General features: G+C 44.5%; 1 protein-coding gene across 1 annotated transcript; it reads right to left on the bottom strand.

Annotated features, from left to right (window-relative positions):
* Positions 1-77: 77 nt before the first annotated feature.
* ecpas (Ecm29 proteasome adaptor and scaffold) lies at positions 78-12,274 on the bottom strand. The gene is made up of 49 exons (XM_085912664.1): positions 12,215-12,274; positions 11,211-11,341; positions 10,671-10,787; positions 10,476-10,594; positions 10,135-10,284; positions 9,875-10,055; positions 9,655-9,794; positions 9,493-9,571; positions 9,305-9,424; positions 9,112-9,197; positions 8,955-9,030; positions 8,826-8,875; positions 8,690-8,756; positions 8,487-8,609; positions 8,289-8,392; positions 8,067-8,190; positions 7,890-7,970; positions 7,604-7,820; positions 7,435-7,526; positions 7,214-7,348; positions 6,979-7,138; positions 6,732-6,904; positions 6,529-6,630; positions 6,276-6,399; positions 6,005-6,150; positions 5,778-5,832; positions 5,564-5,678; positions 5,415-5,483; positions 5,220-5,337; positions 4,833-5,000; positions 4,657-4,736; positions 4,299-4,404; positions 4,158-4,205; positions 3,961-4,079; positions 3,739-3,889; positions 3,580-3,645; positions 3,413-3,502; positions 3,074-3,140; positions 2,899-2,990; positions 2,598-2,664; positions 2,333-2,530; positions 1,974-2,185; positions 1,849-1,892; positions 1,489-1,681; positions 1,272-1,419; positions 1,094-1,199; positions 925-1,013; positions 785-856; positions 78-677 (listed from the first exon to the last, which is right to left on the bottom strand). Exons 1-49 carry the CDS (start codon positions 12,234-12,236, stop codon positions 538-540), a joined length of 5,532 nt encoding a protein of 1,843 aa, XP_085768790.1. The 5' UTR covers positions 12,237-12,274; the 3' UTR covers positions 78-537.
* Positions 12,275-12,493: the final 219 nt, after the last annotated feature.

Raw genomic sequence — 12,493 nt, 5'->3', positions numbered from 1 at the left:
TGAGACCCCCCCCCCCCCCCCCCCCCCCAAAAAAAAACCCCACTAGATCAATACCAACTGATAAATCAGTCAAATAATCACTGTTGGGACAAGGTAGTTTTTATTTCACTTGTGACAAATTGAAACAACTAAAGCATATATCACTTAAACAGGGTTGTAACTTAGTTTCAGGACCTGACAGAAAAAGTCACCTTATATATTTTCACCTCCCAATATTCTAAAGAGTAATAATAGTATTGTCACTTTGGCAACAGTCCGCCAGGGTAAAACAGTTGTCGATATTTAACGAGTAGACAAACGATACGACAGTAGTAAAAGCCTCTCTTCGGGGGGGCCATAGTTAGTGTCAACCACTCTGGTTCGTCACATTTCAATTTATAACTAGAACTGTCCAAAGAGCCAAATAGAAAGGACACTACAAAAGACAACTTTCACACTGGGGGGGGGGGGGGGGGGGGAACAACGTGTGTAATTTCTTATTACTTTGACAACAGCGTTTATGTGGCTGCTTTTGTGTGACTTGACTCTGAGACTGGCTCAAGGCTGGCTCTGGATGTGCCTGCGTAGATCTTGAGCTTTGTCCCTTAGGTCTGGTCTGCTGTCTGACTGCAGCGTAGACAGGGAACGTTGCAGCTGTTCCCGACTCTTCACCGACACACAATCCCACTGTTGGCTCTCTGGTACACGCAAGTCAAACTTTCAGTCATATCAAAGTTAATCATCAACTGGATTATGAGGGAATAAAAGGCTGAAGTTGGTTTTTTTCCCCTCTTGGTGGCCTTACCTCCAGTTCTCTTCACAATCAACTCCACCACGGACAAAGCCTCCGTCCTCACAGAAGAATAACTTTTGTTTTCTGGTAAAGGAGAGGAACATCACACGTGAAGGTGGAAGCCTACTCGAGAGTTGGGCGGTAACGTTTACCTAAAGGATGAGTGAGAGCGGCGCAGGTGTCGGTTAAGATGCGAGACAGCGTGCTCACGTCGCTGCTGTTCTTCTCAAACAACAGTAATCTGGAGGGAAAACAGGAAAAAAAAAAAATTCATGTCATGTGACGTTGACAGCCATTGGAGGAGTTCTTGATTGTCCTTACCCCTGGAAATAGGCCTTCATGCAGCGGAGAACGGCAAGCTGCACCTTCCATGTGCTCAACTGGAGCTTCTCACACATGAGGCTGCATACCTCCTCCTGGAAACGAGCTGTCACAAAAAAACGTGAGAAGATTAGTCTATTCGTTTGCTATATCCCAATTTTGCAGCACGAGAACTTACACTGAGTCTGCGGGTTCTTCGGCCAAGTCTTTCCCATGGTGTCGAAAGCGCAGAGCACAACTTCAGTCTGCAGTTCTTTCTCCTTGGTTCCGAGGTCAACCTCCTCCTCTCGTGACCTCGGTGACGCCGCGCCGCTCTCTGGACAGCTCTGCCAACAAGTTCAAAACGCTCGACGTGTCACACCGAAAAAGATGCAGGTGAAAGACACCAACGTTACCTTCTTTATCAGAGGGAAGAGGACGTCGGTCATGTCGCTAAAGCGGTCCTCCTGGCTGCTATGAAGCACGTCGCCAGCGCAGCACAGGGCGGACATTTTGTACACCAGACTCTCCTTGCGACATTCCTTGAAGACCACCTCCAGCACCTCTGAGGTGGTGGGCTGGCCCGCGCAAGGCTTCTGTAGCTCTGTGCTACAGAGAGTACAGACATAAAAAAAAAAGCATGATGAACTCAAGTGGATAGAAAAAGTCGACACACCCCTGTTCAGAAACAATAAATAAACTTGACTAAGATTTGCTTGACTTATATAAGAATAAAAATGTAAAATAACAAATGCAACAAGGATGAAAAGAAAGACCTGCATTTGGAGACAATTGATCCAATAGCCTTCAGTAGTTCCTCCTAGAAAGGGGGGGGGGGGGCAAAAGCCAAAACTTAGTACGCATCATTGTTTTTGCAACTCTAAAGTCTCGTGTGAATTACCTTGCCCGCCCACGTGCGTCCCGCCAGACCCTGGATTAAGGCAGTCAGCACCAAGCCCAGGTGTGGCGCCACCAATGAGCCTGTCTGTTCCTTGGCAACGGTTGCCATGGCAGCTGCGCCCTGAGCCTTCATCTTCCAAGACTGGGATTGCAGTGCCTTCTGGGTAATGGCGATGAGTTCCGTCATGTAGAGGCGGATACCCCCAAAACTTCCTGGAACCCAATTTGTTTTTTTTTAATCATAAACAATGACCATAATTTAACATGATTTTCTTCATGTTTTTTTCTTATTTACATTCAATGTAATCCATCGCTCCCTTTTTCTATTAACCGTACTCATAATGGGTAAAGCTGTCTCACCGGGGACATTCTCCTGCCATACTTCAGTCCACAAGGTGGCGTCGTGACTCTCTCCTTTATCCTCGTCAGTGGCGGGTGCCTGGTGCATGCCCAGGAAAGCCAGCGGCAGGGCCACTCCGGCATGGGCCTTCAGCACATCGGGGCTATAGTGGCTGATGGCGTGGACAGTCAGGGCACAGGAGGACTTGTACACAGGCTCTGGAAACAAATCACAAGGAATGTTCTTGATGAATAGGAAAGTAAATTGATTGGAGTGCTGCCTCACCTTCTTTCTCCAGGTACCAGGTGCTGAGCTTCAGAAGTAGCTTCTCCACGCTGCTGTCTTTTGCAGTCTGATGGAGCAAAACAAATGTATCCACCATGCAGATCAATAAGACTGTTGTTGATTTGTGTTTCAAATGATAAAAGGTTGCGCTGATCCACTAATTTTTCGGGGGGCGGCCATCGGCTACAGTCCATTCACTCTAAATTACGCTTAGATGAACTGTACCGCTTGATGGAAAAGTACACAACACAGTTTGATCTAATTGCTGTCAAAACATCTGAGCAGAATTCAAGGTCCTTACCCTGACTAGATGACCCAGTGCAAAGGCGAAGGCTTTCTGAACCACGGCGCTTCTGTCATGGATGCCGCTGAGCAGAGCGCTCATTAGTTTACCTGAGAGCATCACAAAAACCTTGAGCATCTTTGCTTGTACACAAAAAAAAAACACATGACAAAAGTAGCGAGCAGTGTGGCACCTGAGTACGGCGTGAGATCCTGGGGACACTGTACTGTAAGTGAAATAATCACACTGGCACAACCACCCTGTGAAAAGAGATCATGTGAAGTCAGAAGTGATCCTGCTATTTAAAAATTCATAATTTTTGTACTAGTTTTTGGTAACACTAAAATGCCACCAGATGGCGCCAAAGTATGACAGAAGAATATTGCAGCATACACGTTTTGGTGTCACAATATTGTGGCTATTAATATTGCTAATTAAAAGCCTTTTTATGTCTATCACTGTTTTTTTTCCTCACTTTTCTCTGGAAAGCTAAGCCTTAATTGCTTTACTGTATTCCAGGCTCATGGATTACCTTGGTGCCAAGCCCGACTCCGCTCTTCAGCAGCTCACACATCTTGGGAACGAGCTCCCCCAACACTGTGACGTCGAGGTGCTGCAAACACTAGAAACACACAAACGGGCATGTGATACCATACCAAAGATACCTTTTGTGCCATGCATATCTCCAAATTATATTACCATATTAATGGTTTCCATCATTGGTGAGGACTTGGCAGCGCTGAGCCTGGCAGCATCCATGGCACTCTATTATCAAAATGGACAAGATGAAGTCAAAGTTGTTCAGAGGTCTTCAGCTGCCGCACTCGCATGATGATTCGTAAGGAGAGCTGCTGTTACCTTCTCTTGCTCCGTGGCTCTGAGACTGAGGTAGTTGAGCACCTGAGGTTCCATGGTGCTCAGGGCCTCCAGAAGAGCTGGGATGAGTCGGGAAGCGTGAGGCTTGAGTTTGGCGCCGGCTGTCTTGCTGATCTTTACTAGGGTCTGGATGCTGGTACAAAAACGAAGAAAAACTATTTAAAAACAATACTTAACGCAATAGAAACAAGAAAATGATGTTACCTCAGAGAGCGAACCTCAGAGACATTGCTGACTATGCCCTTCTCCAGCAAGGTGGGAAGAATTGCGGCCACAGTTCTCTGGGCAGTAGAACCAGTGGACTCGCACATACGAGTGCACACCTTTACGCAGAGTGAGGTCGGGTCATAGCGGGTTCATTTCTTAGTCGGATCTGAGACGGGAGTGATTGAACGCTTTACCTTGCTGAGTGTTTTTAGGGTTAGATCTGCGGCCTTCCTCACCGATTCCTGAAAGACATTTCGATTCAAGAGTTGAGACTCACAAGTCAGGAGCAACGGTGTAGAAATACAACTGTCATATTTTGCAGTCATTTCACTCACTTTAATATCATCAAGCACTCTGAAGAGAGTCTCCCACATTTCGCCCAAGTGATCAATGAGGTCGTCGGCTTGGCGGCCTCGGACCAAGTCGTTGAGGGCCAAACAGCTGTGAGGAAAAGTCACTTTTAATCACATAGAGTCCCGATTTGTGGTTTTGATAGGAGGTGGTGAAAAACTGGTGGAGCCGGCCTTATTTAAAGTAGAAGTCAAAACCTTTTTTTTTTGACAATAACATGTTGTAAGAACGCAATCTTGGCAGGATACACCATGAGTTTGCACAAGAAAGCATTTACTGAATGAGGCCCAAATTGAGGATACATTCAAATGTAAAAATCAAATAGGCATACAAGCAACTGACCTGGACTCCCGCACTCTCCAGGTGTTGCTAGTGAGGTTGGAAATGACATCATGCAGAATCTCCTTCAGGTATTTATCCACCTGACACCGACCGAGAGAATACATTTGAATGAGCATACGCACAAAACTCTGGGAATGTTTCACATTTGAATCGACACGTTTTTTTTTTTTTCCTACCAGGGTTTTATCAGTAACTAAGGCATCCCAGATGCTGGTCATGGCTTGGCGAACGCTGAGGTTGGGGTCAAACTGGTAGCGGTACAGGCGTGGCACCAGCTGTGGCAGGAATGGAGCTAGCTGCTCACCGGCCTTGGTGGCAATCATGTGAAAGCCAAACGCAGCGCCCTGAAAAGGTTGGAAAAGACATGGCCAGTATTGGCAAGAAAATTTATAATCAATCAATTTCCTATTTCGATGATTATGTTTATTATCGTGGCTATTGTTTGGAGTTTTGTGGTCTGATCTCAGTGTGGAAGAGTCTAGCGCCTCCTATTTAAACACCTAAAATGCGTGCTTTTCATTTTCAATAGTCAGTCTTAATAGGAGAGACTTTGAGCCAGTCACCTTTCGAGAGTTCCACATGGCGTGATGGTTGGCCAGGTTCATAAATTTGTACACGAGGTCAGGCTGGTTCAGGTCGCTTGCCAACGAGCAGAGCTCTTTGTATGTGGACAAGCTGTGGCTGCGGGGCACAATATTAAAACGGAGCTCACAATACATAAGGCAGAACAGAATGTGACAGCTGAGTGGAATATTTACCCATCAGGTGTTTTGCCGATGCCTTCGCCTTGGAACACTTGAGTGTCTTCTGAAACGGCGTGTTTTATTCTGTTAACAAAGACAAATGCAAACGTTAATATCAATTGACCTGGGAGCAAAAATGGCTACTTTAATTTGAAGCCATTCACCTTTTGCCGGTCATGAGTGTTTCCACCAGGGTGGAAACCAGTTCCTGCTGGTCTGTCTTTCCACCCATCTCATAGACCAAGCCGAGGCCTTTAGATGCCACATCCTGACTCAACTCTAAATCAAATAAGAGGTTGTTGTTGTTTTTTTAGTCAAAAGCATATAATTCTGCAACAATAGTAATACAAACAACAGGTTAGGTTAAATGTCTCTCACCATCTGGGTCTGAAAGAATTGAGATGAATGCCACCTGAATCTCCTTCAAATGGGACTGGAGGAGAAAAGATAATAGGAAGATGTTTTCCATGGAGTGATTTGAAACGTCTGTTATGTTTAATAAAAAAAAGTAAAAAAAACCAAAACAGGACCAATAGAGGACAAATAACCTTTTCATTATTTGCCATATCCTGTTTTCTTTTAATGTGGAAAAAAAAAGCCCATACCTGGATTTCCTTGTGTTGGCTGAGTTTCTTAACCAGAGAGAGAAGCCAGATGCAGGCTGCCTGCCGGACATGAGGATTCTGGCTCGGAATGTACTTTGACAACACAGAGTTGAGGACCCAAGGAACCACGTCATTGTTTTTGACATCTGGCAATGAAAGCAAAGCAGTCAGTTGACATTTCTTTTGTTGCTTTTTTAAAAAAAATCTTTAAGCCTTCTGACTCAAAGTGGGGCTATATGGCATATAGCTGGCGACCAGATTCACTCCTTACTTGACGGTGGGCTGTACTGTTCTTCAGTGCAGATCCACAGATCTCTCACAGCTCCAGAGGTGGTGCCTAAAGCAGCGGTGGTAATTGCTTCTCCCACTGTGAACTGCAACTCCACTTGCTTGGCCTTAGAAAGCAAAAAAAATGGGAGAAACCCCCCCCCAAAAAAAAGCATTAAAGCTTACAGACCGTCGTGATCAAGATGAATGGTTAAGGATAATTTAACATCCGCAATTCCAATAATTATGAGTCACACCTCTACTGAGTCCATAAGTCCCTGCAGCAGCTTCTTTTGATGAGGGAAATCGCCATCTCCTACTGGTAGGTAGCCCAAGGTTTGGATTGAGCGCTCCTTTATCTAGATCAAGTGGAGAACATAGACACACACGCACACAAAAAGGTGTAAGCTGACATTGCTTCTCTAAAGTAAGGTGCTCTGGGCAAGTTTAAAAACGTTACCTTTAAACTCTCCTTGCCAGAAGGGATGCGCGCAAGCAGGTTTTCTACTACGGACAATTTGGAGAGGCCTTCACCTTCGGCTGGAATCAGCAGGGCTCCATTCCGAGCAATTTCTCCGAGAGCTGTACATGCCGCTAGTGGCAATATTGCACTACTGTTGTCCAGGAAGGAACCTGAATTGAAACAAGAACTTCAGGATAAACAGCCAGAATGGAAAGACACACAAAATACAAAACTTTGTACGTACCAACTGTCTTAGTTGCCATGGCAACAATGTCATCCTCTTCCTGAGAGGGGACGCTTCCCTTGTGGGTAAGCTCACTGCATGCGGCAGCTTTCTTTTTGCTCATATATCTTCCCACCATGTAGCCAAGTGCTAAGATAGCACCATGCTGGGTCTCTGGGCTCTTGAGTTTTAAACAAAACCCATTTGCAGTTAGTCAAGCGAGTCTTTAGCATATCAAATAGTGAGAGTGTCTTACGTGGTTGTCTTTGGTAATCTTGACTAAATTGTGCACGGCGGCCTGCAGATCATTGCCTGTCATGGTGGAGACCACCACAGCGTACAGTTGGGCTGCGAGCTCCCTCATGTCCTCCTTATTTGTGTTCATCAGACTCTGGAGAGGAAAACAAACATTCTAAGATGAATATATTATTTCATTTACGTGTGCAGATTGCACAATAACACGTGAAGAACACTGACCTTAATCCAGTCAATTTTATCAACAAATTTGGGAGCCAGTTTCTCTGGGCATACAGCCACCACCTCCAAGAGAAAGTACATTGCGGGAATTCCTGTTTAGAGCAAAAAAAAAATATTTGTAATACTTGCACAATACAAAGTTCTCACTTTAATGAACAAGTGTGTTTACCTCCGACGGCAGACAGCAGCTGCTGCAGCAATTCCAAGTAGATGTGAACAGGATTGGTTTCAGCGCCCTTGGACCCCGAAGAGGGCGGCTCAGAAGACAGAAGTGTGCGGACATATTGGCCTATGGCTGGCGCGTCATCCTGCATGTCTGAAATTCGCATCGACTGTGGCCTGGCGCCCGCGCTGTACGCCAGGCACATCCTCAGGTAGTGTACAATCTGGTGAAAAGGGGGAGGGCAAAATATGAGGCACTGCACTAGAAGGTCCAGATCATTGTAGTAAATTACCTCCGCAAAAGCAGATGGGTTGAAAGGAATGACCGAAGTTCCAACGATGTATTTAGCTGGAGTCTTGATTCTCTGAGATGCCTGGAAATGAATAAATAAAAAAAAAAAAAGAGAGAGATTTGTAAATATTTCACAACAGGGTGTCAAGTTAAAAAAAAAAGATGGAGGGAGTCTCACCTCCCCTTGAATGTAGGCCACCATTTCTGGAAAGGAGGGAATGGGCTTGGGCCCGTCCTTCTCAGGACTTTTAGTCGAAAATGTCCTCAACACCTTCTGAGCCTCTCCACTCACCTCCTCGCGCCTAAAACCACAAAAGTCAACCGTGTTGGGGATGAGAAAAATCACTCAAGCCATAAAATATATCCATACAGAACATGCCAGAACGTGATTGGTACTTACGGGTCTCCAGCAGCAAGCAGTAGCAGGTATCTTGATGGCACATGATCAGGCCCAAACACTGTACTGGCATACTTCATGGCAACCTGGCGAACTTGAACCTCAGGCTTTAAAACAATAATAAACATTTACTTAGTTAATTTTAGCACTTTAAAGCATCTGTCCACTCAGCAAAGATTGTATCGCCCTGTTTCCACTCACCTTCACAATGTATGCGCCCACCAATGCTTCCATCAGGTTAAGCAGTGCCCCCTGTAGGTTAGCATAGGCCCCGACCATCATGGACAAAGCCTCTTGGATGGCAAGACGAACATCAGGCTCCTCCTGAAAACACAGCGAGACTATAAGAATCACATGTCACAATGTGTGGCCGTATGCATCGTTCAAAAGTCTGCGAAACTCACCTTGCACATAGACTCAAAAAACTGCTGCACTAGCGCGATATCCTTTGTGAAAAGCTGTGGCATACGGCTACAAAGAAAAATAATTCAATTAGAAATCTCAATAGCTGTGTTCATGGGGAGGGTGTATTATTAATACCTTGAGAGCTTTCCAACAGCAGAATATGCAACACATAGTAATTTTGGATCCTGTGAACAGATTTTCGCCATTTAGTAGGTGAAAAAAAAAAAAAAGCAATGCACAAAATGTTAAAATTGAAGGATTTACCTCTTTGTATTCATTTATAAGTTTAGTAAGGCCATTCAACAGCATTAAGCCTAAAGGTTTATTCGTGCCAGGGCACCTGAAACACAGAATTATTTTTAAAAATTGTTCAACATAAAATATGATTAGTCTATTGAGAGGAAAGATCTTTCTTTCTTACACCATACAGATGTGATGGACAAATTGCAAAGTGAGAGAGAGCAATTTGTTGTTGGTGTTGGCTCCAAACAAACCATCATAAACAACCTATGAAGGACGGGAGAAGGGAGGTACTATAAGTCGGTGGAGAAGAATTGTACGCAAAGCATTTCAATCTAGCAATGGATGAATTTTGTGATGCCCATGGAACGCACCTGGATATTAGCAGGGAAGCACTCTGCGGCAAGACGCGAGCGTAAAAGATGCGGCAGGATCTTTAACTTGACTCTCGTGCTCGCTGGTTCGTGTTTCAGCTCATGCTTCATAGTGCCGCCCTGAAAGATCATACCACTCTCCATTCAAATACTCTACCCACTCATTATTGGTGAGCATGCTCACAAACCTTTGTTTTGAGAGGAACGTCTCCAAGGTACACTTTGTACATCTTGTTAATTATTAAGGGGTTATTCCAATCGATAATGCTGAAAGACAAAAAAAAAAATCAATCTTTTGACGTGCAAAATGTCGGCCTAAATTGTGCATGTCCGTCTTGTTCCCTACTAACCTCTGTTTACTCTTGAGCTCCAGATCAGCTGCAGTTGCCACACTGTGTCGTGTGTCGCTAGACGCCACCACAAGGTGCACCACCGTCTCCACTTCTGGCACTTGCTTCGCCTCAATGAACTTCACGATGCCCAGCTTACACTGGAAAGACCAAACGCATGATGAAGCCTAATTGAAAGGGAAGGGAGTCGGCCTGCTGCAGTGACCTTAAATGACTTTACCTGCTCTAGCTGCTCTGAGGTCCACTGGGCCTCTCCAATGACCCTCTTGGCAGCATAGATATTCATCCCTGGGGGAGCCTGGGGGAGACTCTGCCCCGATGCAGCCGCAGCAGCCCCATCAACAGAACCTCCTTGGGAGGATGACGGCGAAGGCCTAGTGGGAGACTCACTGAGCACAAACCTAAAGAGACAGTAAATCAATAACTTAAGATACAATACCACTCACTCTATTATTTCAATGGTACTAACCACCAACTCACCCGTAAGGCATCAGCAAGACATCCAACATGAACTCCAGCAAGAGCTGTACTGTTTTTGGCCGCTCACTTAAGTTAAAAGGAGAAGCGCTCTTGGAGGCGTCTGCTGGATATTTCATATGGTAAAGAGTAGGAATCAGCAGATGCATTAGGCTAAGAGAGGATGGAGAAGAGATGCAAAATAATGAGGAGAGGGGGGGGAAAAAAAAAAAAGATCAGGTCAAATAAAGAGGATTGATACAAACAGCGGGCCACGTAATCCGGTGCAAATCTTCATGCATATATAATGGAAGCTGCAGTTTGAAATGTAAAGCAAAAAAAAGAACAGAAATGTCATGTCTTACCTGTCCTGCTGAGGTTGCGGCTTGCCTTCCATAGCGGTCAGAAGGGTGGGGGCCAATTCACACTGCCTTCCCACCTCCAGGCGAGGGTAGCCCATTTTGATGTAGATGATTGTGAAATTCTAAAGGGGAGGGTGGGAATCAAGTCACCACCACCAATGGAGTACAATTGCTTTGTTTCAAAATGAGACACCATACCGTAACAAAAGAAGCCGCTGCAGGGTCTTGGTACTGAACCAGTAACGTTTCCACTGGTAGCTGAATTTTAGGTCGGCTTTTTATCCTCTTGTTCAGGTGGACGAGCAGCTCCATCACCTAGCGTGAGAGACAAATAATGATGAGCCTCGGTACACCTGCACAATGTATTGAAAACCCAAAGCACTTGTCTTCTTCATGGTCACTTTTGCTCAGTATAGGTAAATAAATAAATACATTTCCTAATGTCCTATTTAGGGTGGCAATATCCATGAGGGCATATCTAAATGCTTCTAATCAAAATAAGGCTTGTCCTGGTATGCATGTGACTGAAACCATTTTTGTCATCTTTGTAAAAAGTGAGATTTTGATGCAGCTTTGGAAATGGAGCTCATTCGGTTATGCAGCACGTGGACCGAATATTGTGGAAATAATTTGCTTGTCGTAATCTGTCTGGATTTAATGATTTGATGTTGAAAATAAACCAAAACAAAAAAAACAAAGCAAGGATGCAATATTCAGAGAGAAAAAAAGCCTTCTTACTTTCTTGCGCACACCCTCCTGCACACTGGAAAGTTTCAGGAGAACAGGGGGGAGAAATTTGGAGATAATGTCCTGAAGCTGATCATCTGTCTCTGCATGGCCCAGGCGCAGAAACACCCGCTCCAGTTGATCTGTCAAAATCAACTTTTTTAGTTCACTTTGTTGATGTTATCAGCAGTTGTTTTGTTGTTGATTCCCAGTTGATGACATTTGTAGCACTAAAGTGATGCATAGTGATATATATCTGTTTCGTAACATTCTAATAACAACATTACTCAAGGTACTTTGAGCAAATTTAATGGAGTATCCAAGAAGTAGGGTTCACTTATAAAAGATTGGTGACCCTTGATCTACATGAATCGTTTTCACATCTGCACAGCACTTCAATGCCGAACAAGACTTGGGGTGTAACCAGTGGCTGACAGCTCCAGCTTCCTCCCGAGTCAAAGAAAACAAAACAATGATCCATCGGTATAGAGCAATAAAATATACGTTATCCAAGTTTCTATTAAAATCTGGTCCTGACAGCCGCTGTGTATGTGAGTCCATTTCCCAGCCCTGCTTGCTGTTTCTTGGCATGGTTCCCCCGAGTAGCGACAGCTCACACCAAGCAGTGCAAGCACGCATTTCCCTATTTCTCTAACCTAAATCGAAGCTTACGCACAAACGACATCGTGAGCAAATACGCTAAAACGTTACACACTGCAATCTGGTGGATCCCTAGCACAAGATCCTACCTAAGCAAATGTGTATTAAAAAGGTTTGTGGCACATTCTAATTTGACCATGACTGGGCAAACGGCCTTGTGACGATAGTTAGCTAGCGAGTGCTAATTAGCATGCTAACAGTTTTGCATTTATCACTAAACGCGCTGTTTCCTTGATCGTCGAGATAAGACCGGAGGCTAATGTAAACCGTTTTTATGTGTGCGTACACACAAGACCGCCACAAAAAAAGTCGAAGAATTAAGACGTGATTTACTGTTAACGCACACAGAAACTTACTGAGTTCATCTTGAGCAGCCATGTTTGCAGAGGGTTATTAGCGACCCCTACAGATTGCAGTGTGTCACCGCACTCACAGCTTCGTATATAACGCATCACAGAAATGCATGTAACGTACGTAAAAGTATTCGGACTCAAATCAACTTTTCCCCACAATGGTAACATTCTGTTTTATTTACAACCTCAAAAATAAATCTCATCGACAATATGCGCATTAGTGATGTTATAACTATAGCATACGGCTCTGCATATTGCGACTAACATTTGTTTCTAAAATTA

Source organism: Syngnathus leptorhynchus, chromosome 5 (genome assembly GCF_054491065.1).
Source record: "Syngnathus leptorhynchus isolate UIUO chromosome 5, UIUO_Slep, whole genome shotgun sequence".
Classification (NCBI taxonomy): domain Eukaryota; kingdom Metazoa; phylum Chordata; class Actinopteri; order Syngnathiformes; family Syngnathidae; genus Syngnathus; species Syngnathus leptorhynchus.
The sequence above is the reverse complement of the archived record's forward strand: the minus strand, read 5'-3'. Positions and strand labels throughout refer to the sequence as shown.